Source organism: Passer montanus, unplaced genomic scaffold (genome assembly GCF_014805655.1).
Source record: "Passer montanus isolate IOZ18808 unplaced genomic scaffold, ASM1480565v1 scaffold8, whole genome shotgun sequence".
Taxonomy (NCBI): domain Eukaryota; kingdom Metazoa; phylum Chordata; class Aves; order Passeriformes; family Passeridae; genus Passer; species Passer montanus.
In genome coordinates this window covers 920,071-947,572 of record NW_024373256.1, presented here as the reverse complement: position 1 = coordinate 947,572, position 27,502 = coordinate 920,071, and the positions used below count along the sequence as shown (strand labels likewise).

At 62.4% G+C, this 27,502-nt stretch overlaps 1 protein-coding gene across 1 annotated transcript in view; it reads left to right on the top strand.

The window, feature by feature from the left end:
* The window catches only part of LOC120513327 (delphilin-like), a 41,145-nt gene extending 14,452 nt beyond the window's left edge, over nt 1-26,693 (top strand). The window contains 21 exon segments of the mRNA XM_039732653.1: nt 3,799-4,050; nt 5,662-5,747; nt 6,092-6,161; nt 7,213-7,307; nt 8,575-8,758; nt 12,262-12,416; nt 13,872-13,973; nt 14,980-15,074; nt 15,666-15,783; nt 16,048-16,358; nt 18,082-18,211; nt 18,214-18,344; nt 19,161-19,248; nt 20,172-20,249; nt 21,034-21,230; nt 22,113-22,268; nt 22,761-22,847; nt 23,250-23,379; nt 25,519-25,637; nt 25,944-26,108; nt 26,563-26,693. Of these exon segments, the coding sequence (XP_039588587.1) occupies nt 3,799-4,050; nt 5,662-5,747; nt 6,092-6,161; nt 7,213-7,307; nt 8,575-8,758; nt 12,262-12,416; nt 13,872-13,973; nt 14,980-15,074; nt 15,666-15,783; nt 16,048-16,358; nt 18,082-18,211; nt 18,214-18,344; nt 19,161-19,248; nt 20,172-20,249; nt 21,034-21,230; nt 22,113-22,268; nt 22,761-22,847; nt 23,250-23,379; nt 25,519-25,637; nt 25,944-26,108; nt 26,563-26,634 (2,821 nt within the window). The 3' untranslated portion in view covers nt 26,635-26,693.
* The last annotated feature ends 809 nt before the right edge of the window (nt 26,694-27,502 follow it).

Sequence of the window (27,502 nt, the reverse complement as noted above, 5' to 3'; positions counted from 1 at the left end):
TTCATTTCTCCTTCCTTTGTTCCTACCTGGGGACTGTGTGTGATGTTGGCAGCTCGGGGAGCCTCACATCCTCCTCATCAAACACCAGCGATGAGCTTAAAGATGGCGTTATTGAAATCAGAGAAGGGGTTTCTCTTTTATTCCCACTGGGGTTACCCTGGGGTAAAGGATGCTCCGGTGAGGCTTTGGGCTGGGGACTCTGCTCCTGAGCCTGAGCCTGGCAGCTCCTGCCCAAAACCCCTGGTGCCGTTTGCCTTTAAGGTTCCTCACCCCTTCCTGCAGCACGTAATTTAAACACCAGCACTTTAGAAGGCAACTAATTAGCGGCAGGGAGGCATCCCCCCGGAGTTGGGCGCCGCGCCGTGCCCTCCTTTCCGAGGAGCTGGAAATCCCAGCGCCGGCAGTTTTTGGGGAGAGACGGCGGGGAGGGCACGGCTGGCACCGGAGCCGGGCACACGGCAGCGGGGGCTCTCGGCCGATGCTGCAGCGGCCCCGGGGGCTGCAGCGGGGCCGAGCCGGGCCGAGCCGGGCCGAGCCGGGCCGAGCCGGGCCGAGCCGGGCGCAGGTGCCGCTCCCCGGGCACGGCGGGGGGGCCACACGCGGGGCGGCACCGGCTGGCGTGCTGGGCGTGAGCCGAGCCTGGGGCTCAGCTGCATGAGCATCTGAGGCGTCTCCCCTTTGTTCCCGCCGCACCCCGACAAATGGGAAAGGACCGGAGTTTCTCCCGGCATTTTCGGTACGTGTCCCCGCTCCGCCGCCCCGCGGGTGCCCGCTCTGGCACAGCCTCGTGCCCCGCGGCCGTGCCTGGCATGGCTCGGCTGCCTCTGGGGGCTGGGGGGACCCCGCTGTGTCCCCGGGACCGCCGTGCCACCGCAGAGCCCTGGCACTGCCCCGGGGCAGCGGCGGCGGGGGGAGCCGGGCGAGGCTGGGGTGGGGGCGCTGGAAGAGCCGGGGCTGCTTCGACTGCAGCCTGCAGGACAGCCGGGGGGAGGACGAGGGGCTGGGGGTGTGATGGAGCCAGGCTCGCTGTCCCCTCGCTGCCCTGGCTGAGAAAACTCGGGGGAGCTTCACCCGCCCCGGCCAGGCTGGAGCCGGCCCTGCTGCCCTGCCAGGGACAGGTCCTGTCCTGCTGAGCCCCTGCAGGGGACAGGTCCTGTCCTGCTGAGCCCCTGCAGGGGACACGTCCTGTCCTGCTGAGCCCCTGCAGGGGACACGTCCTGTCCTGCTGAGCCCCTGCAGGGGACAGGTCCTGTCCTGCTGAGCCCCTGCAGGGGACACGTCCTGTCCCGCTGAGCCCCTGCAGGGGACACGTCCTGTCCTGCTGAGCCCCTGCCCTGCCGGGGACACGTCCTGTCCTGCTGAGCCCCTGCAGGGGACAGGTCCTGTCCTGCTGAGCCCCTGCAGGGGACAGGTCCTGTCCTGCTGAGCCCCTGCCCTGCAGGGGACGCGTCCTGTCCCGCTGAGCCCCATCCCGGCTGGCACTGTCCCGGGCAGCTCGGTGCCCTCGCAGGACGTGTGCGGGTGGCACAGGGGCTGGCTGGGGATGGGGGCAGCTCCCAGCCAGGGCGGGCTGCAGGAGCGGGACTGTGCCCAGCTGGCAGCTGTGGCATGGGAGTGTGGCACAGGCTGAGAGCAGCCCCGAGCAGGAGCCCAGGGCAGGGGACGGGCACAGTGGCACTCTGCCACCATCCTGGCCGGGCTGCTTTGGGGCTGGGGCGAAGGTGAAGCAGCCCTGGAGCATCTGGGACTTTTCCTGGCCTGGAAAATGCCTTGAATTCACATCCACGTCTTCGAGCAGACCAAGCTCTCCCGAATGAGTGCAGAAGCTGCTGCAGAGGAGGGCTGGTGCCCGGGGGCTCAGTGGCATCGGGCATGGCAGGGGGCACAGGGCTCAGGGATGGGGGTGCCTTTCCATCCCCTCTCCAACAGGGAACAGAGCTGGGGCTGACTCGGAGCACCCGAGGAGGAGGAGGAGGAAGCAGAAGGCACAGTGCCAGCACTGTGCCACCCTGCCCTGCTGGAGCTCCACAGGCAGGGTGGGCACATCCAGGCTCTGAATCCTGGTGGGGTTTGCTGGGAGAGGGAAACCCCAGCTGGGCACTGCTCCTTGGTGCCATGGCAGTGGACAGAGGCAGGTTTGTCCTGTGGCATGGCAGGACACTGCAGGAACAGCCTGGAAATGGTTTTTCCTGCTTTGGTGGCATTGTTTGTAGCAGTCGGTCGGGTCTCTCCTGTCTGGGCCCCGCTGTGCCCCAGCTCTGGGGCAGTGCCAGTGCCAGGTCCTGGGCTGGCTCTGGGGCCGAGCTGCTCAGCCCAGTGCTGAAGCAGAGGCTCGTGCAAAGTGGGACAGCTCTGCCGGAACAGGCAGATGTAATTTGGCCAATTAAATGGGGTTGTGCTCATTCTGCCTGTGAGGAACCCGGACTTCTCCCTGGTGGGTGCCCAGCCCGGGGCAGGGGCTTGGGGGACCCACATCTTCTGTGTCCTACAGGGTGAACTATTTATTAGCAAAATGTCACTCTTTTCTAGTTGCTGCTGTATCACAGATCACCTGTGAATCGCACCAATGTGTTACTTGTTTCAAATTGTCACCAGATGCTCTGCGTGAGCATCTGCCAGCCTGGGGTGGCTTGTGCTCTGCCTTCTCCTGCCCCAGCTCTTGTTTTGAGTTCTGCCTTCGCCTGGGGGAAGTACAGATGTCCTGCTCTGTAGGTTTGGGATTTGAAGCCTCTCCTCCTCTGTGTCCACCCAGGATTTTGTGTTCCCTTGGTGGAGCTGTGGGATCCCCTGCTTGCCCCGGCTGTGTCCCGCTGTCCCTTCCCCTCGGAGCAGCTTCTCGGGGCCCTGTGGCACCAGTTGGGCCCAGTTCCTGCTCTGGTGGGGCGCGTGTCCCCAGGCAGCCGGGGGGGACTCGCACCCCTCGGGCTGTGATGACACCGGCCGTGCTCTCACCCCGCGCCGTGCCGGGCGCGAACCAAGCCCCGGGATGGTTTTGTGTAAATGAGCTGCAGGAGTTGCTATAGAAACAGCCGGAGATGCCAGCTCCTCCCGAAACCCCAAAACGTGTGAGCAGAGGGCTGGGGAAGGTGAGCAGGTGGCGGGGTCTGGCTGCTGTGAGGCAGAAGGAAAAGGAAAAGGAAAATTGTCTGCCGGGGTTATGGAGCTCACCCGGCCCGGGTGGGAGCGGTGCCTCCTCCCTCCCTCCCTCCCCCCTGGGATCCTGCTGTGCTCTCCCTGTGCCTCCTCTGGGGGTCCTGGGGGTCCTTGCAGGGGCACAAAGGCAACCTGGCTGCTCATACCGAGCAGAGGGGAGGTGACCTGAAACAGAGCGAGTTCTGGGGGTGTCCCCTTGCCTGTGGCATCACCCTGCCCGTCCCTGCAGCACCCAAGGGACACGGGGCTCCTGCCTGGCTGTGCAGGGAGCTGGAATGTGGGGATGTTCATGGCTGGAGTATGGGGGCATGGAGATGGGGAGCAGCGTTTGGGGGGTACCAGAAGAAACAGGTCTGGAGGAGGGGTCCGACATCATTGCTCCAGCTGAGCTCTGCATGGCATGGGGGAAGAGATGCGGCTGGCGTCCCCCCGGTGTCCCCAGCACCCCCGGTGTCCCCGGCACCCCCGGTGTCCCCAGCACCCTCGGTGTCCCCAGCCCCGGCATTCTCAGCTCCCTGAGGCCTGAGGCCGAGCTCACACGCGGAGTTCTGCCCTTTCCCTCCCGGGGATGCCCGGATCCGCAGCTCCGTGCCACACCTGCCCGCGCCTCGCTCCTCACCCTGCTGCCTTGCCTCCCTCCCGCAGGATTTTCATCCCCAAGAAGCACCGGCAGCGCTTTGACGAGGTGGTGTCGCAGAGCCTCATCAGCAAGCTGTGCCGCTCCAGGAGCGAGCACGGCAGCCGCCTGCGCCGCAGCCGCAGCGAGGACCAGCAGGAGCGGCTGCTCGTGTCCACCCGCGCCAGCTCCGTGCCCCGCAGCCACGAGGAGCTCAGCAAGAGCCTCCGCAAGAGCGCCTCGCTCCTCAGCAGCAATGCGGCCTCGGGGGCGGCCCGCAGGTACCGCGCTGCCGGGGGAAAGGTGGGATGCTCGGTGTGCGGCTCTCCCGGGGTCGGCGTCAACGAAGATCTCCCCCCCTGGAAGGCTGGGCAGCTGTGTGCCCCTTGTCCCAGCTCCGGGGCACCCTCTGTGTGCCCTCAGCTCCGCGGGGCTGGCCGGAGGAGTTGGGGTGGCACTTGCAGGCTGAGAGGGGGTGTTTGCTGCTCGCTGGGTGGGATGCAGGCTGTGCCAGCGGGATTCGGGGTGCCAGGCTGTGCCAGCGGGATTCGGGGTACCCAGTTGTGCCAGCAGGATTAGGGGTACCAGGCTGTGCCAGCGGGATTCAGGATGCCCAGCTGTGCCAGCAGAATTCAGTGTACCCGGCTTTGCACTAGGATTTGGGGTGCCCAGCTGTGCCAGCAGGAATCAGGATGCCTGGTTGAGCCAGCAGGATTCAGGATGCCCAGCTGTGCCAGCAGGATTCGGGATACCCGGCTGTGCCAGCAGGATTTGGGGTGCCCGGCCGTGCCAGTGGGATTCGGGGTGCCAGGCTGTGCCAGCAGGACTCGGGGCACAGAGCAGGATGAAAGCAGCATGGAGCCAGGCTGGGGTTGGTCTCTTTTCCCAGGAGTGACAGGACGGGAGGAAATGGCCCCAAGCTGCAGCAGGGGAGGTTTGGTTTGGATGCCAGGGAAGGTTCCTGCCCAGCAGGGGCTGCGGGGCAGTGCCACCGGGCAGTGCCACCGGGCAGTGCCGATCCCCGTTCTGCCGGGGGGAGGACATGGTGCGTGTGGCACCGGGTGGCACTGGCGAGCAGCTGGTGCTGGCTGGCAGGTGGGGTTCATTACCTGAAAGGTCTTTTCCAGCCCCAGGAGCCCCTGGTTCGAGGCGGTGCCTGCCCTGCCCCAGCAGGGTCTGGGTGCCAGGCTGTGGGTGGAAGGCAGGGCAATCCCAGCCCGGGATTAACCCACTTCCCTGCCGGTGCCCGAGGGCGGGGAGCTCCCGGGCTGCCTGCAGAGAGCAGGGGGAGCCCGGCTCCAGCCACCCTCCTGCCGGGCTGCTCTGCCCTGTGCCTTGTCCAAAACGCACTCCCAGCCCGGTCCCCCTCCCTGCCAGCGCAGGATCCCGCTGGTTGGAAATGATCTCAGTGATGCTGCCGCCCCCAGCCCCCTGCAGGAGCAGCCCCCAGCTCCAATCAGCCTCCCAGCAGGGGGATTTCCTAATGCTCCTTCCAAAATTTCCTGCAGGAATTTAATTCCTCTCTCATCAGCCTACGAGACCTTTGCTCCCTGAACCACATTGTGTCTCTAATTCTCTAATAAAGAATCACAGACTGGTTTGGGTTGGAGGAGCCCTTAAAGATCATCCAATTCCAGCTCTCTGCCATGGGGGGTTGGAACCAGATGATTTTAAGCTTGTATACATACATTTATTCTTTAAATCTATATATTTATCCTACATTCCACTTTGAAACCACATCTGAAATGCTTTGGTATCAAAGGGACCTCGTGGGGACATTGGGGACTTGAACACTCAGGAGAAGCTGGGCTAACAGGGCTGTGGAGGGGCTGGGGAGGGAAAGCAGAGCTGGATCTTGTACTCTGACATCCCGTCTGCCTTTGTCACCCCAGGACTGTGCGAGTTTATAAAGGCAACAGGAGCTTCGGCTTCACGCTCCGCGGGCACGCCCCGGTGTGGATCGAGTCTGTCCTGCCAGGTAAGGGCACGGACCTGGGGCATCACAGACTCAGCTCTGCTCCGAGCTGCAAATGCTCAGTGCTGCTTGCTAGAAAAGAGCAAAAGGGACTTGCCCAAGGCTCGCTGATGGAGTTTTTCCAGTGGAATAAGGAGCATCTTTGGTACAGTTTAGCTTGGCTTTATCCACTCCTCGCTGGGAGAAGTGGGAGATGTGTTCAGTGACCAGCCTGAAACGCCACCAGTGCTCCCAGTGCGGGGTGGGAGCTCCCAGCCCACCCAGCTGGGCCAGGTGCAGGGGCTGGGGGTGTCCCCAGACCCCATCCCAGCCAGGGCTGCTGCAGCTGGCCCCCTTTGTGCCTGTAGGGAGCCCGGCAGAGAAGGCTGCCCTCAAAGCTGGAGACAGGATCCTGTTCCTCAACGGCCTGGACATGAGGTAGGAGCTGTGAGGGCACCCAGGGCAGGGTGGGCACACGCTGTGGGCACTCCTGGGCGAGGGGAATGGGAGCTGCAGGCCCTGGTCCCTGCCGTGCACAGGAGTGTGCCCTGAGGGGACAGCAGGGACAGCTCCTTTAGTGCTGCTGTACAGAACCTGCCTCTGAGAGGAGCATTTTCTCCACCCCTGCTCCTCCTCTGAGTTCTCTGTGCAGTTTATACAGCCTGGCTTCTCTGCAGCCTGCCCCCAGACCCCAACAGGCTCTCTGGGTTAATCTGTGCGTGTTAAACACCTGAGGTTCTGCTTTGGAGAGCAGCAGAGCCCCAGCCAGCCCAGGAATCACTCCCACAACGGGATCGTAACCTTAAAGCCAGGTGGGAATCCCATGTGTACCCAGAAGTTAATTCTGTGTGCTGTTTGTGGCACCAGGGGTACCTGTGCCCCTCAGCAGTGCTGTGTCCCCGGCTGTGCCTTTCTGCATAAAAACCAAGAGCAAAGGGCTAGAGGAGGCTGCAGGACAAGAGGGGGTGATGAATATTTAAAGTTAAGCTGATGCTGCTCTGTCAGGGCCAGGTTCTCACGTTTCAGCTGATCCAGCGAACTGTTGGCTGATGCAGCACTGCCAGAACAAAGAGACCGGCTTGAGGATTGTCCTCTGAGCCCTGGTTTTGGAAGGCATTGTCCCAGCCTGGCCCATGCCCTTCTCCAAGGGCATCCCAAGATTTTTTTCACCTACAAAATGACGCTTTATATTCACCTTGCATTTTCTTTCCATGCAGAATTGGGGCAGGCAAGGACAGACCTGCAGCACTGTGTTATTTAAAGGAAAAATCATTTTCTGGGTCTGGGTGTAGCTTAGCCCTGCCTTCCTGTGCCGTGGCACTCCTCAGGGCGGCCAGGGGCATTCCCTTGGTTATTCCTGGGTGCAGGGCCCAGCCTCTCCCTCGGGGGCTCCTCCTGAGCAGCACGGGTGGAGAGAACCCAGGGAATCTCAGAGTGTGTGCTCGCTGCTCGGGGCTGCAGCAGCTCTCAGGGCTCTCTGTGCCCGCAGGAACTGCTCCCACGACAAGGTGGTGTCGATGCTGCAGGGCAGCGGGGCCATGCCCACCTTGGTGGTGGAAGAGGGCATCGTCAGCTTCCCCAGCGGTAAGAGAGCAGGGGGAGGGTCTGCAGAGCCACGCCAGCCCCGGCCCCGCTGCAGGAGGGGAGTGCTGGGGTCTCTGGGATGAGCAGGTGAACACACAGCCTGGGGATGCTGCTCTGCCCAGGCACGTGGGCCTGGCTCTGTGGGATCAGGCTGGATCCCAGGCTTGGCTGCCCTCCAGGAGGGCTCATCCTGCTGCGTGGCTGTCCTCGGTGTCCCTTGTCCTTGCTGTGCAGCGTGTGCTGTCCTGTGTGCAGAAACCCAGCTCCAGGGTGCTGCACACACCCGTGGCTTGGGGCTGAGCTGGGCAGGATTGTTATCCTGCTGCAGGATCCGTGCCTGCTCAGGGCTCAGCGTGCCTGGGGCACTGCAGGGGGCCCGTGGAGGGCAGCATCCCCTGGGCACAGCGTGGTCCCCAGGAAATGCAGGCTGGGGGGTGCCTGTGCAGCCTGGGGTGACCCTGTGCAGCCTGGGGTTCCCTGTGCAGGGGTGACCCTGTGCTGCACGAGCTCACCTCAGTTCCCTGTGCAGCCTGGGGTGTCCCTGTGCAGCTCAGCGTGCCTGGGGCACTGCAGGGGGCCCGTGGAGGGCAGCATCCCCTGGGCACAGCGTGGTCCCCAGGAAATGCAGGCTGGGGGGTGTCCCTGTGCAGGCTGGGGGTCCCTGTGCAGGGGTGACCCTGTGCTGGGGGTGACCCCGGGGGTTCCCTGTGCAGCCTGGGGTGTCCCTGTGCAGCCTGGGGTGTCCCTGTGCAGGCTGGGATGTCCCTGTGCAGGCTGGGGTGACCCTGTGCTGTCCCTGTGCAGCCTGGGGTGTCCCTGTGCTGTTGGGGTGTCCCTGTGCAGCCTGGAGGGGTCCCCTGTGCAGGCTGGGGTGTCCCTGTGCAGCCTGGAGGGTCCCTGTGCAGCCTGAGGTGTCCCTGTGCTGTTGGGGTGCTGCTCCCCAGTGCCCAGAGCAGGGAGCCAGGGCCTGGCTGTCCCTCTGGAGCAGCACTGACTCCCCTCAGCCCCACGTCAGGAGCCCTGGGATGCCCCAGCTCGTTTGCAGGCGCACCCAGACCAACCCCAGCAGCCTGGAATGGTTTGGATTGCAGGGAACCTAAAGATGATCTCATTTCACCCCCCAGCCCGGGGCAGGGATACCTTCCACCAGACCAGGCTGTTCCCAACCCTTCCATCCCGACCCTCTCCAAAGCACACAGCCAGTGCCCTCCAGCTGCTCCCCTGCCCTCAAAGGAAGCCGAGGAAAGACAGAATGTTTATTTTGCAGACTCTGACTCTGCCGAGTGCCCGAGCAGCTCCTCGGCCCTCACCTCCCTGCAGTGGGTTGCAGAGATCCTCCCCTGTAGCATCAAGGTCCAGGGGAGGACGTTCCCGCAGCAGCTGGAGCACCTGCTGACCCCGCCCGAGCGTTTCTCCGTCTGCAGGGCCCTGGAGGGCTTCTTCCAGCACCGGTAACTCCTGCCAGCAGGGAGCCCTCCCTCGCCTGCCTGCAGCAGTGCCAGGGTCGCTGCCAGGCAGGGCACGGCTGGGCGGGCAGGCTGGCACAGCAGCTCTGTGCTCTCCAGCCTCCCCAGCCAGGGCTTCCCTGGCACGAGCTCACCTCAGCCCAGGTGTCCTGCCTGGGGACGGGCACATCCTTCAGGGTTTGGTTCTTTAGGTTAAGCTGGTCACCTCTTGTCCCCCAGTGCAGGCTGTCGTGCAGCCTGGCCGTCCCTGACACAGATCCTGTTCCCCTCTTTCAGTTCCATCCTTGTCTCCTCAGGACTCCCAGAATCCTGCCTGCAGCATTCCTTGGTGGCTGCACGGGAATGGCTGTGGTGGCAGAGCCCTGCTCCTGCCATGGGGCACATCCCCTGTCCTGTGCAGGGATCCAGCCACGTGCCCTGGCACACCCCAGATTCCAGCCCTGACCTCCTTTCCTGCCCTGGCTTGGGCTTCCAGCAGTGTCTTATCAGAGGCTGTCACAGAATCTTGGAATGATTTGGGTTAGAAGGGACCTTAAAGAACATCCTGTCCCACCCCTGCCATGGCAGGGACACTTCCACTGTCCCAGGCTGCTCCCAGCCCTGTCCAGCCTGGCCTGGGCACTGCCAGGGATCCAGGGGCAGCCCCAGCTGCTCTGGGCACCTGTGCCAGGGCAGAATTTCATCCTGTTGCAGGCTGTTCTATCCTCATGGGATGGGTGCTCAGCTGTTCCCAAGAGCCCTTTTCCCTGCTCTACACACCCAAATCAGATGGAGCCTTTGGCCCCAGGAGCTGCCAGGCCAGCCACGCTCCCTGCTGCATTTCTGCCTCAGCCAGAGGGACACGGTCCCTGCCCAGCCCTCACTGCCACTGTCCCTGCCCAGCCCTCACTGTCACTGTCGGAGAGAACCCAGGGAATCTCAGAGTGTGTGCTCGCTGCTGGGGGCTGCAGCAGCTCTCAGGGCTCTCTGTGCCCGCAGGAACTGCTCCCACGACAAGGTGGTGTCGATGCTGCAGGGCAGCGGGGCCATGCCCACCTTGGTGGTGGAAGAGGGCATCGTCAGCTTCCCCAGCGGTAAGAGAGCAGGGGGAGGGTCTGCAGAGCCACGCCAGCCCCGGCCCCGCTGCAGGAGGGGAGTGCTGGGGTCTCTGGGATGAGCAGGTGAACACACAGCCTGGGGATGCTGCTCTGCCCAGGCACGTGGGCCTGCCTCTGTGGGATCAGGCTGGATCCCAGGCTTGGCTGCCCTCCAGGAGGGCTCATCCTGCTGCGTGGCTGTCCTCGGTGTCCCTTGTCCTTGCTGTGCAGCGTGTGCTGTCCTGTGTGCAGAAACCCAGCTCCAGGGTGCTGCACACACCCGTGGCTCGGGGCTGAGCTGGGCAGGATTGTTATCCTGCTGCAGGATCCGTGCCTGCTCAGGGCTCAGCGTGCCTGGGGCACTGCAGGGGGCCCGTGGAGGGCAGCATCCCCTGGGCACAGCGTGGTCCCCAGGAAATGCAGGCTGGGGGGTGTCCCTGTGCAGGCTGGGGGTCCCTGTGCAGGGGTGACCCTGTGCTGGGGGTGACCCCGGGGGTTCCCTGTGCAGCCTGGGGTGTCCCTGTGCAGGCTGGGATGTCCCTGTGCAGGCTGGGGTGACCCTGTGCTGTCCCTGTGCAGCCTGGGGTGTCCCTGTGCAGGCTGGGATGTCCCTGTGCAGGCTGGGGTGACCCTGTGCTGTCCCTGTGCAGCCTGGGGTGTCCCTGTGCTGTTGGGGTGTCCCTGTGCAGCCTGGAGGGGTCCCCTGTGCAGGCTGGGGTGTCCCTGTGCAGCCTGGAGGGTCCCTGTGCAGGCTGGGGTGTCCCTGTGCTGTTGGGGTGCTGCTCCCCAGTGCCCAGAGCAGGGAGCCAGGGCCTGGCTGTCCCTCTGGAGCAGCACTGACTCCCCTCAGCCCCACGTCAGGAGCCCTGGGATGCCCCAGCTCGTTTGCAGGCGCACCCAGACCAACCCCAGCAGCCTGGAATGGTTTGGATTGCAGGGGACCTAAAGATGATCTCATTTCACCCCCCAGCCCGGGGCAGGGATACCTTCCACCAGACCAGGCTGTTCCAAACCCTTCCATCCCGACCCTCTCCAAAGCACACAGCCAGTGCCCTCCAGCTGCTCCCCTGCCCCCAAAGGAAGCCGAGGAAAGACAGAATGTTTATTTTGCAGACTCTGACTCTGCCGAGTGCCCGAGCAGCTCCTCGGCCCTCACCTCCCTGCAGTGGGTTGCAGAGATCCTCCCCTGTAGCATCAAGGTCCAGGGGAGGACGTTCCCGCAGCAGCTGGAGCACCTGCTGACCCCGCCCGAGCGTTTCTCCGTCTGCAGGGCCCTGGAGGGCTTCTTCCAGCACCGGTAACTCCTGCCAGCAGGGAGCCCTCCCTCGCCTGCCTGCAGCAGTGCCAGGGTCGCTGCCAGGCAGGGCACGGCTGGGCGGGCAGGCTGGCACAGCAGCTCTGTGCTCTCCAGCCTCCCCAGCCAGGGCTTCCCTGGCACGAGCTCACCTCAGCCCAGGTGTCCTGCCTGGGGACGGGCACATCCTTCAGGGTTTGGTTCTTTAGGTTAAGCTGGTCACCTCTTGTCCCCCAGTGCAGGCTGTCGTGCAGCCTGGCTGTCCCTGACACAGATCCTGTTCCCCTCTTTCAGTTCCATCCTTGTCTCCTCAGGACTCCCAGAATCCTGCCTGCAGCATTCCTTGGTGGCTGCACGGGAATGGCTGTGGTGGCAGAGCCCTGCTCCTGCCATGGGGCACATCCCCTGTCCTGTGCAGGGATCCAGCCACGTGCCCTGGCACACCCCAGATTCCAGCCCTGACCTCCTTTCCTGCCCTGGCTTGGGCTTCCAGCAGTGTCTTATCAGAGGCTGTCACAGAATCTTGGAATGATTTGGGTTAGAAGGGACCTTAAAGAACATCTTGTCCCACCCTGCCATGGCAGGGACACTTCCACTGTCCCAGGCTGCTCCCAGCCCTGTCCAGCCTGGCCTGGGCACTGCCAGGGATCCAGGGGCAGCCCCAGCTGCTCTGGGCACCTGTGCCAGGGCAGAATTTCATCCTGTTGCAGGCTGTTCTATCCTCATGGGATGGGTGCTCAGCTGTTCCCAAGAGCCCTTTTCCCTGCTCTACACACCCAAATCAGATGGAGCCTTTGGCCCCAGGAGCTGCCAGGCCAGCCACGCTCCCTGCTGCATTTCTGCCTCAGCCAGAGGGACACGGTCCCTGCCCAGCTCTCACTGTCACTGTCCCTGCCCAGCCCTCACTGTCACTGTCACTGCCAGCCCTCTCCTGTTTCACAGGAACATTGTCACTGTCCCTGCCCAGCTCAGGAGCATTGTCACTGTCCCTGCCCAGCCCTCACTGCCACTGTCCCTGCCCAGCCCTCACTGTCACTGTCCCTGCCCAGCTCTCATTGTCACTGTCCCTGCCCAGCCCACATTGTCACTGTCCCTGCCAGCCCTCTCCTGTTTTGCAGGAACATTGACACTCTCATTGTGGATGTGTACCCGGTGCTGGACACACCAGCCAAGCAAGTCCTCTGGCAGTTTATCTACCAGCTGCTGAGCTACGAGGAGCAGGAGCACTGCCAGCAAAAGCTGGACAGGTTTCTGGGGTGCAAGGCCTTGGCAGGTGAGAGGGAGGAGGGACACGCCGTGTCCTCACGGCTGTGGCAGCTCAGTCCCTTGTGCTGCTGTGCTTTTGGAGTGGAACTGCGTGGAGAGGAGAGATGGCACCTAAGGGTGGCTCTGGGAGCTTTTGGAAGCTGCTCAGGTGCTTAGAGGTGAGGGAGTCCAGGAAAGGAGCAGCTGCTGTGAGGGCAGCATTCGGATCAGAGAGGTGAAATAAGGGTGACACGGCGTCCCTTGGGATGCCACTGAAACAGCCCTGCTTGGAAGAGGTGCTGCTGTCCCAAAAAGCCACAAAGGCAGCTGGTGATCCCCTTGTCCCTGGTCCCCTGTCCCCTCACCATCACCCTCACCTGGTTCTGTGGCAGCACAAAGCCAGTGATGGACAGGGGAGAGCAGGTTTGAAGTGAAATGTCCCAATCTGTGTGTTTGTGCTCTTAATTGCTTCCAATTTCCCTATTCTCAGCTGCTCACACAGAAGTGTTCATTTTAGACTCAGCAAAGGTAAAAGGAGTGTTGTTTTGGAGGAACACAGTGGTTTGAGCAGAAAACAGAAGCAGCTCCAAGTCGTGGTGCAAACCTTCCCTGTCGTGCCCGGGATCCTGTGCTCCACTCTGGATCTGCTCACGGGATTTGCCCTCGGCCACCCCTGCTTTGTGTGTGCCGAATCACACTCGGCACGGGCTGTGGCTTCCCAGGAATCCATGCCCTTGTTTAGTGTAAAGTTCACAGCTGCATTCCAGCAATGCAGAGCAGGAATGCCCAGCTGGGGAAAGCGAAGCACAGGAGCAGATCTCCCCGTCCAGGCTGCTCCCCCAGCCCCAGCTGCTCCCTGGCTCCTCTCAGTGTCTCAGTGAGCGGGGCAGGCTCTGAGCATGAGCATTTTGGTTGTTCTGGTCTGTCCTGTGTCTGTGTCTGCGCCTGGCAGCAGCATGGCCAGAGATCTCCGGGTCTGGGCTGCTCCTTCCCCTGGGCTCCCAAACCCCGGTGATCCCCACGTCCCAGAGCTGGTCTGCAGGGTGCCTCAGGGATGGATGCTCCCTTCCTCCATCCTGCTCTGAGCTCCCGGAGCTGGGTGGACGGCTCCACATGGCTCCCTGATGGATGGACAGGGGCCACGTGCTCCTTCCAGGCAGCATTCCAGGCTGGCCCCTCTTCCTTCCTTCCCCTTGGGGGCAGGAAGGCTTTGCTGGGAGCAGCCCAGCTCAGGGCTGGGGTTCCATGCGGCCCATGAGCTGCTGGGTGGCAATCCTGCTGGGAAAAGGGCCTGGATGTGCTATCCCTGAGCATCCATCCCTCCCTGTGCCGGCAGCAGCACCTGGAGCCTGCTCAGCTGCCTGGGGAGGGCAGCTGCTGTGAGTCCTGGGGGGCCCTGGGGGGCTCTGGGGGGCTCTGGGGGCTGTGCAGGGTGGGGAGCCGTGGGGTCTGGCTGTGCCTCACAGAGGTGTTTCCCGTGCAGCCGAGGCAGAGGCTGAGGATCGGTACCGAGGCAGCTCCGTCCGCGGTGCCTCCCTGTGCCGGGGCAGCCTGCGGACCCCCCGGCCCGAGGAGGGGGCAGCAGGTGGGTGACGGGGCTGGGGCAGGGGGTGCTGCCTGCTGCGTCCTGCTCTGCCCCCAGCCAAATTCTGACCCATTCCTAAGCATGAACGATGGGGAAAGGTGGAGGGAGGTCAGATAGAGCCAGCAGCGAGGCATCGGCTGGAAATCCTTGGTTTGTGAAACAGAATCACAGAATTACAGAATCACAGAATCATTTAGGTTGCAAAACCCTCCAAGATCACTGAGTCCAACCTGTGACTGATCCCCACCTTGTCACCCGGCCCAGAGCACTGAGTGCCACACCTCCAGGGACAGCAATTCCATAGTGACAGAACCAATTCAGTAAGAGAGCACTTGATCATGAGGCTGAACGTTATTTCCAACCCCTTCCATTACTCAGATGTGAACTGGTCCTGCTGGTCTGGGCCCCCCCTTCTGGAAGGAAAATTTATGGCTTCCCTCTGAACATTCTCAGAATCCATCAAATTATCAGGGAGAACCACACTTGTGAAATCCCTGTGAGGAAGGAGATGATGGCTCAGGGCCGCTTTGAGACTCCTGACAAACCCCATTTGAGGCACCAGCCCTGCCTCCCTTCAGGGACACAGCCCCGCCTGTCCCATGGCTCCTGGCTGGTGCTGACGGGCCCTTGACCTGTGCTGCTGACCCCCTCAGCTGTCAGGGGGGTCTCAGACACTTCCCAGGGAAGATCCTCTGCCCTGGCTCTGAGGATTTCTCCTGCTGGGGATTAGAGCCCGCAGAGCAGCCGACAGCTGTGCGTGCTGGAGGGGAGCCCTGTCTGGGCAGATGTTGGCCAGCTGTGGGGAGCAGCCCTGTCCTCAGCTGCCCCGAGGGAGGAGTGGAGCAGCTTGGAACTGTCTGCTGACCTCAAACCCGCCCTGCACTGCTCCCTCAGGACCCCAGGGCCAGGAGCTGGGGCAGGGGGGTCACCCTGGGCCCCGTGTGGGTCAGGCTGGGGGCTGGGGGCACGGGCAGAGCAGTGACGGGTTTGTCTCTCCCTCCCACAGGCAGTGACACCGTGGAGGTCCCCGTTCGCCTCATCCCTGGAGAGAGGCAGGCTGGTGATGGCACGTCCCTCCCGGAGACACCCAACCCCAAAATGGTGTGTGGGGGCAGGGGACACCTCTGGCAGGGCTTCGGCCACGTGTGTGGGATGGCGTGTCCACGGGAAGGCAGTTTGGTTCCTTTACTGCGAGCACAGGGCAGCAGGAAAAAAGGAATGATGTGTCTGGGGGTGAACACCTGCAGGGGCTGACGGTGTCCCTGCCCCTCTCTGAGGTCACCTCCCTGGGCAATTAGTCACCTTTAATGAGGCTGATGTCTGCCAGTGTCTTCCTGCAGCCTCAGCAGTGAGAGGCTCTTGGGGGGCTCAGACAGGGCAGAGCAGCCTGGGCTGGGGTGAAGCCCCCCTTTAAAGAGTAAGAGATAAGTCAGAGAGTCCCAGACTGGTTTGGGTTGGAAGGACCTCAGCGCCCATCCAGTGCCACCCCTGCCATGGCAGGGACACCTCCCACTGTCCCAGGCTGCCCCAAGCCCTGTCCAGCCTGGCCTGGGCACTGCCAGGGATCCAGGGGCAGCCCCAGCTGCTCTGGGCAGCCTGGCCCGTGGGGACTGTCCTGTCCCCAGGGCAGGGCAGGTCTCTGGGGCAGGTCTGGGGCCCCACAGGCACAGCAGCAGCTCTGTCCTTCCCCAGATGTCGGCCGTGTACGCGGAGCTGGAGAACCGCCTGATCGGCGGCTTTGCGGGCAAGGTGGGCAACGCTGCCCTGCACAGGACATCGCCCCCCGCCCCCGAGCTGCCCCACGCTGCAGGTACCTCGGGGGGACCTCGGGGGGGGCGGGCAGTGCTGGCCAGGCTGGGGAGAGGGCAGCGTCCCCTGGGTGCCGTTTCACGAGGCAGCAGCCGTGGTCCCGCGGGCAGGGCTGGCTCTGCCGGGGGGCAGCGGCGTGTGTGGGATGGTTCATCCCCTGGGATCACAGCCTGGCAGCTCCCTGCTCCTCTCCTCTCCTCGGGCTGCTGCCTGCCGTGCCCGGGGGCTGCAGGACACCCAGGAACCCCTCGGCTGTGCCCCGCAGGTGGCCGCAAGCCGGGGCTGGCGTGGCCGAGCGAGCTGGCGAGCCAGCCCTGCTACTACCGGCTGCACAGCAGCGTGGCCTCGCCGTGCAGCACCGAGTCCAACCCCTACGTCAGCCTGGACAGCAGCCCGGCCCCGTCGCCCAAGCACCGCCAGTACTCGCCGCTGTCGCGGCGCAAGAAGCTCTTCACCTTCTCCCGGCCCCCGCGCAGCCGCGACACCGACCGCTTCCTGGACGCCCTCAGCGAGCAGCTGGGACACCGCGTCACCATCGTGGATGACTTCCTCACCCCCGAGAACGACTACGAGGAGGTGAGCGTGGCACAGGCTGCTCAGAGCAGGAGCTGCAGCGCCTGGGCATGGAGCCGCCCATGTGAGGGCTGAGGGGACACGTCCTGGGCTCTGCAGGTGGCAGGGAGGGGCAGGAGACCCCAGGGTGGGATGGATGGATGGATGGATGATGGATGATGGATGGATGGATGGAGGATGGATGGATCGATGGATGGATGGATGATGGATGGATGATGGATGGATGGAGGATGGATGGATCGATGGATGGATGGATGATGGATGGATGATGGATGGATGGAGGATGGATGGATCGATGGATGGATGGATGATGGATGGATGATGGATGGATGGAGGATGGATGGATCGATGGATGGATGGATGATGGATGGATGATGGATGGATGGAGGATGGATGGATCGATGGATGGATGGATGATGGATGGATGATGGATGGATGGAGGATGGATGGATCGATGGATGGATGGATGATGGATGGATGATGGATGGATGGAGGATGGATGGATCGATGGATGGATGGATGATGGATGGATGATGGATGGATGGAGGATGGATGGATCGATGGATGGATGGATGATGGATGGATGATGGATGGATGGAGGATGGATGGATCGATGGATGGATGGATGATGGATGGATGATGGATGGATGGAGGATGGATGGATCGATGGATGGATGGATGATGGATGGATGATGGATGGATGGAGGATGGATGGATCGATGGATGGATGGATGATGGATGGATGATGGATGGATGGAGGATGGATGGATCGATGGATGGATGGATGATGGATGGATGATGGATGGATGGAGGATGGATGGATCGATGGATGGATGGATGATGGATGGATGATGGATGGATGGAGGATGGATGGATCGATGGATGGATGGATGATGGATGGATGATGGATGGATGGAGGATGGATGGATCGATGGATGGATGGATGATGGATGGATGATGGATGGATGGAGGATGGATGGATCGATGGATGGATGGATGATGGATGGATGATGGATGGATGGAGGATGGATGGATCGATGGATGGATGGATGATGGATGGATGATGGATGGATGGAGGATGGATGGATCGATGGATGGATGGATGATGGATGGATGATGGATGGATGGAGGATGGATGGATCGATGGATGGATGGATGATGGATGGATGATGGATGGATGGAGGATGGATGGATCGATGGATGGATGGATGATGGATGGATGATGGATGGATGGAGGATGGATGGATCGATGGATGGATGGATGATGGATGGATGATGGATGGATGGAGGATGGATGGATCGATGGATGGATGGATGATGGATGGATGATGGATGGATGGAGGATGGATGGATCGATGGATGGATGGATGATGGATGGATGATGGATGGATGGAGGATGGATGGATCGATGGATGGATGGATGATGGATGGATGATGGATGGATGGAGGATGGATGGATCGATGGATGGATGGATGATGGATGGATGATGGATGGATGGAGGATGGATGGATGGATGGATGGATGGAGGATGTGGGTGAGGATGTGGAAGATGGTGGGTGGAGGATGAGGACCATGGAGGATGTGGGAGAAGGATGGAGGATGGCAGATGGAGGATGTGGATGGAGGATGAGGAGCATTGTGGATGGTGGATGGAGGACGAGGAGCATGGAGGATGTGGGTGGAGGACCAGGTGCCACCTTCAGCCCCTGCTGTGTGCCCACCCAGATGAGTTTCCAGGACGACCAGGGCAGCTACGTCACCAACGATGTCAGCAGCAGCGAGTACATCAGCAGCAGCGACGAGGGCAGCTCCCTGACCTACTCCACGCTCTCGGACCACATCCCCCCGCCCCCGCTCAGCCCCCCGTGCCCTGCGCCCCCCCCCTGCACCGGGGGCTGCTGCACCGCCGCAGCGACTGCAACCACATGAGCGTCAAGAGGCTGCGCTGGGAGCAGGTGGAGAACTCGGAGGGCACCATCTGGGGGCAGGTATGGCCCGGGAGAGGGGATGGGCGAGGCACGGGGGTCCCGGCCGTGCCGGGGGAGCAGGCTGTGCGAGGCTCTGCAGGGCTCCCGCTCGTCCTTCGGGGCTTTGCACCAAACCGCCGGGCTGGGAGAGGCCCTGGGAAGCCTCTGAGGTGCCGGATTTGTCTGCAGCATCCTGGGAGCACTTCCCTGCCCTCGGGGGTTGCCTCCAGATGTGTTCTGCAGCTGGGGGGTTCAGTGGGAAAGATGAGGATGGTTGGAGCAGTGATGGGAGAGCCCTGGGAGGGCAGGACAGTGGAGGGGACAGCAGAGGTGAGGGGTGAGACAAGACACGACAATCCCCTGGCATGGTGGCCGTGAAGTGGTGCAGGACTCAGGTGGATCCATCCCTCCCCGGGGTTTAGCTCCAGCCTCGGCTCTCTCCTGTGCCCTGTGCCCTGAGCAGCCAGAGGGGGGCCCTGGGATCATCTTCCCGTCCCACAGGCACTGAAACCCTGCAGGTCCCTCTGCCCAGCGCTCCAGAAAGGAAGATCCTTCTTCCCAGTGATTTTTCTGCGTGCAGAAAAATCCCTGAAGCTCCTGGAATTCCCGTTTTATCCTGCAGTGTGGGATCATGCCCAAGGAGCAATGGAGACAGAGGTGCTCTGTAGGATTTCAGCTGTGTCAGGAGCTGAGGGAATCTGCAGGGCAGTGGCTGAGCCTCCTGTCACAGGAGGGTGCCACCAGCCTGTCCTGCCTGCTGGGACAGGGAATGTGCCCGCAGAGGTGGCACTGTCGCGCTGTCCCTGAGCCAGCACAGCTCCTGACTCCTCCCCACAGCTCGGGGAAGACTCGGATTACGACAAGCTGAGTGATATGGTCAAATACCTCGACCTGGAGCTGCACTTTGGGACTCAGAAGCCCACGAGTAAGTACTGAGCCCCAGAACAGGTCCTGGTGCCAGCTGGGGGGAACTGGGAGGGACTGGGAGGGACTGGGAGGAGCTGGGGCTGCACGGGCAGCAAGGCAGTGCCTGTCTGTGACATCACCCTGGCACGAATTTGTTCATCCTCAGGGTTTTGTGGCTGGTGGCACAGAGGGTCATTAAGGTGGAGATGGTTTCATTATCTCCCTTAATGATCTCTGCTGCCATGGTCTATTTTCTCTCCATTTCACTGGGCACTGAAACCCGGCTGGAGGCTTTCACCAGTTGCAATTCCACCAATTCAAGCTTGAGAACCCTGGGAATGCTGAAAAAGCCGTGGAAACATTCCTGTGTCCAAAGAAATCCTCACCAGCAGCACTTTTCTCTTTATGAAACAATCAGTGGTGTCCCAGGAGCTGTGGTGGCTCTGGAGCTCTGTGCCCGTGCAGCTCCCATCACTCTTCACTGGGGTCCCCCACGGCCCCACTGGGACCCCCACCAGAGGAGTTTTTGGGTGCCCCAGGCCCAGAGCAGGCTCCAGGCTGGGCTGATCACTGGTGGTGCTGTGGGAACACTCCAGCACGGCTGCTGGGATGGCTGAGCTCTGCTGCAGGGAGCCCAGCTGGCAGAGGGTGAAAGGGACCCATCTCAGGGGACACTGAGACGTTTGTGGGATGTTTCTGAGCAGTCTGGGGTTTCTGTGTGCTTCACCTCTTGTTTTACCTCTTTCAGCTCCAGCTGAGTCCTCCATTGGGGAGATCTTTGAATTGCAGAATTCAAGGATTCCTGGAGCCATTGCAGTGTGCCGAGCATCCGTCCTGCTCCCTCTCATTCGTGGTTTCACTGTTTGCAGCACAGATTTCTTCCCGCTGGAGCCGCCTGAGCCTGTCCTTACCCGTGATTAAATCTTTCAGTTTCTCTTCCAGAGCCAACCCTCATGCCTGAAAACTTTAAAAAGAAAGACGTGGTTGAAATTTTGTCCCACAAAAAGGCCTACAACACATGTAAGTGAAGTCCAGGGTGAAGGTAGCCCCGAAAGGGGCCCACAGGTGGGATGTAGAGAACTGGAAAGGTAAAGGGAAGGAACACGAGCTCCATGGCATGGGCACAGCTCAGCTGGGATGGACTCTTCTGCAGCCCAGACTGCGTTCAGCCTGGCCAGGGGCAGGAGGGAACCTTTGGGGGAGGATGGGGATGGGATGGGATGGGATGGGATGGGATGGGATGGGATGGGATGGGATGTGCCTGGTGGTCCTGCAGAGCCCGCACGGAACTGGGGCAGTGCAGGGGCAGTGCTGCCTCTCCAGGGTGTTCCTGGTCCGGAGGAGGCTGGGAGGGCTCGGTGGGACCCTGCCAGGGACCCCCGGGCTCCGGGGGAGGCGGGAGCAGGGCCGGTGCCAGGGCAGCCCAGCCCGGGGTGTGGGTGCGGTGCACACCGTGCCCTGGGGGGCTGTGGGACCGGAGCCACCCGTGGGGCCCCACGCAGCCCCCGCAGGGTCCCAGCGAGGGGAAAACCCTCCCTGTGCCAGGGCTGTGCCTGCCTGGGCACGGGCACGGGGCTCAGGCCCGGGGGAGGGGGATGTCTCGGTCCTGTCCCGGTCCTGTCCCAGCACTGCGGGGCAGTGTGTCCCGGTCCTGTCCCGGTCCTGTTCCGGCACTGCGGGGCAGTGTGTCCCGGTCCTGTCCCGGTCCTGTTCCGGCACTGCGGGCAGTGTGTCCCCAGCACTGCCACCCCCGGGGTCCCCTCCCTCCCTCCCCCCGAGTGACAGTGTGTGCCTCCCTCCGCAGCCATCCTGATCGCCCACCTGAAGCTGTCGCACGTGGAGCTGCGGCAGATCCTGATGACGATGGAGACGGATCGCCTGGAGCCGTCCCACATCAAGCAGCTCCTGCTCTACGCCCCGGACGGGGACGAGGTGCAGCGCTTCCAGAGCTACACGGAGAGCCCCGGCAAGCTGAGCGAGCCCGACCAGTTCGTGCTGCAGGTACGGCCAGGGCTGGGCTCCGGGGCTGTGTGTGCCCGGCCTGGGGGGGCACACTCACCTGGGCACACTCACCTGGGCTCTGTGTGCCCATCCTGGAGCAGCACACTCACACCGGGGCACACTCACCTGGGCACACTCACCTGGGCACACTCACACCTGGGCACACTCACCTGGGGCTGGTGGCACTGGGACCTGGGGGTGAGGCTCAGTTGATGCCTGCAGGGTCTGGCAGCCCCCAGGGGCAGGTTCAGAGCTGCAGCGCCACCACCACGTTTGCTCCCTGCTGACAGTGACTTTGCCCAGCTCTGATTCATCTTCCATTGAGGAAGCCACCCGTGGATGGTGGTGTGGGAGTGCCCATCCCGTGGCAGCACACCTGCCCAGCCTTCCCGGGCCAGCTGCAGCTCCTGCTCTCCCCGTGCCAGCTGCAGCTCCTGTATTCCCCGTGCCAGCTGCAGCTCCTGCTCCGGGCACAGGGCAGCAGGAGAGCCCTGAGAGGGGGCTGTGGCACTGCAGAGGGTGACCCTGCCCTGCCCGTGCCAGCTGCAGCTCCTGCATTCCCCGTGCCACCTGCAGCTCCTGTATTCCCTGTGCCACCTGCAGCTCCAGCCCTCCCCGTGCCACCTGCAGCTCCAGCCCTCCCCGTGCCACCTGCAGCTCCTGTATTCCCTGTGCCACCTGCAGCTCCAGCCCTCCCCGTGCCACCTGCAGCTCCAGCCCTCCCCGTGCCACCTGCAGCTCCTGTATTCTCTGTGCCACCTGCAGCTCCTGCTCTCCCCGTGCCAGCTGCAGCTCCTGCTCTGGGCACAGGGCAGCAGGAGAGCCCTGAGAGGGGGCTGTGGCACTGCAGAGGGTGACCCTGCCCTGCCCTGCCCTGCCCAGATGCTGTCGGTGCCCGAGTACAAGATCCGCCTGCGCAGCCTGCACTTCAAGACCACCCTGCAGGAGAAGACCGAGGAGATCAAAGCCAGCTACGAGTGCATCTGCAAGGCCTCCCTGGAGCTGAAGAGCAGCAAGAAGCTGGCGAAGATCCTGGAGGTGAGAGCGCTGCCTCCCCCTTGGGGCAGCCACCTCTGGCCCTCAGCATTGCCCCGGAGCCCCCAGGGCTGTGTCCCACTGCTGGGCAGCATCCCAGGCTGCCCCCTGTGCCCCCCACACTGCCCTTCCCCCTGAGGAGCTGGTTTTGGGGTCCTGGGATGGGCTGTACCCGGCAGAGAGAGAACAAATTCCACTGCAGGTCCTCCCTGACCCTCCTCAGATGAGCTGTCCCAAATTGCTGTTAATTCATTTGGTTTTACCTTAAAAAAAAAGCAGGTGGGACAAATGAAGTCGCTGTGTGCTCAGAGGTATTCGCAGAGGAGGGATGAAGCTCCTCAGTAGCTCCTGGCCAGTGACCCCTCACCAGATCCTTAAATCCATGGGGACAGTGTTTGCCTGCACATTTTTGGGTGGGGAACAGAAATTCTGGGAGCTGGGAGGACACAGGGGCAGGAGCCCACAGCCCCTCATCCCCTGCTCTCCTCTTTGCAGTTCGTGCTGGCCATGGGCAACTACCTGAACAACGGGCAGCCCAAGACCAGCAAAACGACAGGATTCAAAATCAACTTCCTGACCGAGGTGAGGAGAGCCAGGCTCGCCCCCGGGGCAGGGACACCGAGCCTGGGAGCCAAGCTGCTCTCAAGGAGACCCCGGGGGCCAGGAGGGGCTGGGTTGATCCGCAGGGGCGCTTCAGAGGGGCTCTGCTGTGGCTCTGGTGGGAATCCTGCCCACCAGGGCTGGCAGGGGCCAGGGGTGGTGGCAGAGGTCCTCACCCCACAGGGTGACAGGGGACAGCCCTGCCCTGCAGGAGGGGCACCCCCACAGCCCCCAGCTGGCACAGGTGCTGTGCAAGCATTGAATGTGCACTCTAACCACCAACCCTGGGCACGTGGGGCTGAGGCAGGAGCAGCCCACCCCCCGAGTGTGTGTGTGACCCCCTCCCTCCGCGGGGGGCTCCTCACTCGTTGTGCTTTGCTGCAGCTGAACACCACCAAGACCGTCGATGGGAAATCCACCTTCCTGCACATCCTCGCCAAATCCCTCAGCCAACACTTCCCAGAGCTCCTGGGCTTCGCCAAGGACCTCCCCACGGTGCCGCTGGCTGCCAAAGGTAAAGCACAGACGAGCTGTGTGCCCTCGGGGCTTGCTGTGAGCCTGGGCTCAGCCCGGAGCTGCACAGCCCTGGCAGGAGCAGGACGGGAGCCTGGGCAGGTGAGGAAGGGCCCTGAGCAGGGGGAGAGCCTCAGGGAGGGCTGAGCTCAGTGACAGGGAGGTGACAGCCATCCCACACTGCTGCAGGTGGCAGTGCCTGGGCAAGGCTCTGCCCCTGCCCTGCTGCTCCCTTCTGCCTCAGAACCCTGATCCCAGGCTCGGAGCATCTTGGAAGTGCAGGGGAGCAGAGGGAATGGAAGAGCCAGGAGATGGCGTGGCCCGGGCTCTGTGCAGGTGTGCAGGTGTGCTGCAGCTGCCAGCACTGCAGTGCCACTGTCCCCGGTGCTGCAGAGCCCCGGGGAGGGTCTCAGCTCAGTCACAGCTGGCTCACCTTGAACGAGGAGCTCAGTTTTCTGCAATGAAAATCCATCACACACACACTCTGGAGCTGTTCTGCCTGCTCCGGAGCTGGGGTGGCACAGGAGGCTGGCAGGGGTGACACGGGAGCAGGGCAGTGCCCGTCCCTGAGCTGGCACTGCTGCGGAGCCCTGGGGCAGCTCTGGGCCCCCACGACAGGGACACGAGGGGCTGGAGCGTGGCCAGGGCAGGGAACAGGGCTGGGAAGGGGCTGAGCCCCAGGAGGGGCTGAGGGAGCTGGGGAGGGGCTGGAGAATTCCCGAGGGAGCTGGGGAGGGGCTCAGCCTGGAGAAAAGGGGGATCAGGGGGAATTTCAGTCTCTGCACAGCTCCTGACAGGAGGGGACAGCCGGGGGGATTTGGGATCTTATCCCAGGGAACAGAGACAGGAGCAGAGGGAACGGCCCCAGGCTGGGCCAGGGCAGCTCAGGGTGGATTTTGGGAGAATTTCCTCCTGGAGGGGCTGCCCAGCCCTGGCCCAGCTGCCCAGGGCAGGGTGGAGTCCCCATCCCTGAGGGGTTTAACAGCCCTGGGCATGTGGCACCTGGGGACAGTGCTTGGGTGGCTTTGGCAGAGCAGGGGAACAGCTGGGCTGGGTGACCTTGCAGGGCTTTCCCAACCTAAATGATTCCCTGATTGAGATTCTAAATGATGCAGTGAATTTGTGCAAAGCACGAGCTGCATCCCCCTTGCCCATCCTGCTGTGTGTGAGCAATTCCCTTGGGAATTGGTGCTGCCCTGGGTAAATAAAGGAGCAAACTCGCCTGGAGCTGTGGATTCCACTGGAGGAAGGTCTGCCCCTGGAGCTTTCCCAGCTGGAATTTCTATCTGGCCTAACTCTAAATAACCCTTCCCTGCCTGGAGGCCCCCAGCTGCCCAAACTCCTGCCACTGTGTGCCCTTGTCCTGATGTCTGTGTCCCTCCTGTGTCACTGTAGGACACGAAACAACACGAGGTGGACACGCTGCTGCTCTCAAGGCAGGAAAAAGGAAGTTTATTTTCTGACTCCAACAGTTATAGGTTTCCAAAGGTGGCAGTGGATTGCAGGGTGGCAGTGCCACCTCTCCAGTGACGCTGGACAAACCAACAGCCCATCAAATTTCTCCTCTTCCATGAAAAGATGCAAAACATTGAGTTGTTTACAGAAAGTTTGCTACAAAAATGCAAACATCAGGAAGCTTAGAAAAGCTTAGAAGATCAAAGCAGCACTCCCGGGTGTCCATCCCACGAGCCCTGTGTGCCCCCTGTCCCTGGCATGCTTTGGCACTCCTGGCTGCTCTGGTGTGAGCCCTGGTGCCCTGCTGGACACCTCTGGCTGCCCACCCTGCCTGGACAGCAGGACGTGCTGCAGACAGACAACCAACAGCCCATCAAATTTCTCCTCTTCCATGAAAAGATGCAAAACATTGAGTTGTTTACAGAAAGTTTGCTACAAAAATGCAAACATCAGGAAGCTTAGAAGATCAAAGCAGCACTCCCGGGTGTCCATCCCACGAGCCCTGTGTGCCCCCTGTCCCTGGCATGCTTTGGCACTCCTGGCTGCTCTGGTGTGAGCCCTGGTGCCCTGCTGGACACCTCTGGCTGCCCACCCTGCCTGGACAGCAGGACGTGCTGCAGACAGACAGACAGACAGGCTGCCCACGCTGCCCCCCCCGCCCCGCTGACCCCGCTGTGCCCCGCAGTGAACCAGAGGACGCTGACAGCCGAGCTGAAGGACCTGCACAGCACGGTGAGTGACATCCAGAAGGCGTGTCACAGCATGCCAGCCACCGCCGAGGACAGGTTTGCCATCGTCATGAGCGTATCCTTGCGGGAGAGGGGAGCCCGGGGACACCCTGCCTCTGCCGGGGGGCTCTGCCCGGGGGGCTCCCCGTGCCTGGCACGGCTGGGAGCAGCTTTGGGGCTGCCCCGTGTGGCACAGAGCTGGCACGGCGTCCTTGGGCACAGCAGAGCCTGCCAGCCCCTCCACGTGCGCTCCCTGCTGCCAGCTGGGCTGGAGGCCAGCCGGCTGATAAGGGATTGATAAGGGATTGATAAGGGATTGATAAGGGATTGATAAGGCTGGGGTGCAGCCCAGAGCAGGTGTGGTCCTTAAGCAGCTCTGCAGTCCTTCCTGGAGAGCGCCCAGCCTGCCATGCGCTCCCTGGACGAGCTGCAGCACAAGGCCATGGAGGAGTTCAGCAAGGTGCTCTCCTTCTTCGGGGAGGACTCCAAGATGACCACTTCTGAAGCCTTCTTTGGCATTTTTGCAGAATTCATGAGCAAGTTTGAGGTGAGTTGGAGCTTTGCAGGGCAGCCAGGTGTCTCCTGTGGGGTCACTGAGGTGTGTCATTGGTGTGTGAGGGATGGGATTTTGTGAGCAGCTGACCCGAGTTAGAGGCAGCTTTTCTGATGCTGATAAAGTGCAATTCTTCTAACACACAATCAGCTGGCCGGCGTGGCACACTGAGGGAGGCCCCAAGCACAAGCCCCAGGGGAGAGTGATGTGGTTGTTCACAGAGTCCTGGAATGGTTTGGGCTGGAAGGGACCTTAAAATCACCCCATGTTCACCCCTGCCATGGCAGGGACACCTCCCACTGCCCCAGGCTGCCCCAAGCCCTGTCCAGCCTGGCCTGGGCACTGCCAGGGATCCAGGGGCAGCCCCAGCTGCTCTGGGCACCTGTGCCAGCCCCTGAAGCTGCTCCTGGCACAGCAGCCTCTCAGCGCTGCCCTTTGTGTCCCACAGCGGGCTCTCAGTGACGTGCAGGTGGGCGAGAGCCAGCGCAGCCCCAGGATGACCTCCCCCCTTGCCTGGTGACGGCCCGAGGCCACCTGAGGGGTGACAATTCCTTGCCAACAAAGTGCAATTTGCTCCTGTCCAGTCTGGTTGTAAATACGCTGCTGCCACCTGCTACCACCCAGCAGAGCCCCAGGGGACACCGGGGAGGCACCGCAGGTGGCACAGGGTGGCACAGGGTGACACAGGGTGACACGAAGATAAACCCTGCCTGCTCCTGCTCTGACAGAGCTGCCTCAGCACCCTCCACTCCCAGGGCATCCCCGAGCCCAGGGTTTTGTGTCCATCGGGTAAAACCCCACCGTGCCACGTTTCCCAGACTCCTGTGACCCCCCCAGCAGCTGCAGAGCCCCCACACCCCCCGGCCCCTGCCCAGCGTGGGGGCTCTGCCCAGGCTGCCCTGGGCTGGGGACAGCCCGGCCTCAGAGCCCTGCGAGCCCAGAGCCGGCCAGCAGGGAGGGAGCGTGGCCACCTCCACTCCCCTGGGACCCTGAGGACGCTGCTGTCCCCTCCCGTCCCTGTCCCAGCCCTTCTGCCCTGGGCAGAGCAGGGGGCTGCAGCTGCACCTGCCCAAGGGGAGCAGTGGAGCAGAGAGCCCTGCAGGTGCCTGGAAGCCTCAGCTCCCTTCCCCTGGCAGCCAGGGGCACTGGAAAGCAGCAGGACCTTGCAGACCCTTCTGGCACATCCCTGGGGCCCGAGGATGGATCCGGTCTGATCCTTCCAGCTCACGGGTCCTTCCTGGCCACCAGCTCTGCTCAGAGCTGTGCCAGGGGCTGACGGGCCTTGAAAGCTTCCCAAGGGAGGAACAGCCTGAGCACGAGGTCGTTGGAGCTCGCCAGCAGCCAGCCCTGAGCATGGCAGCCTCCTTGGAAAGCACAGAGGCCTGGAG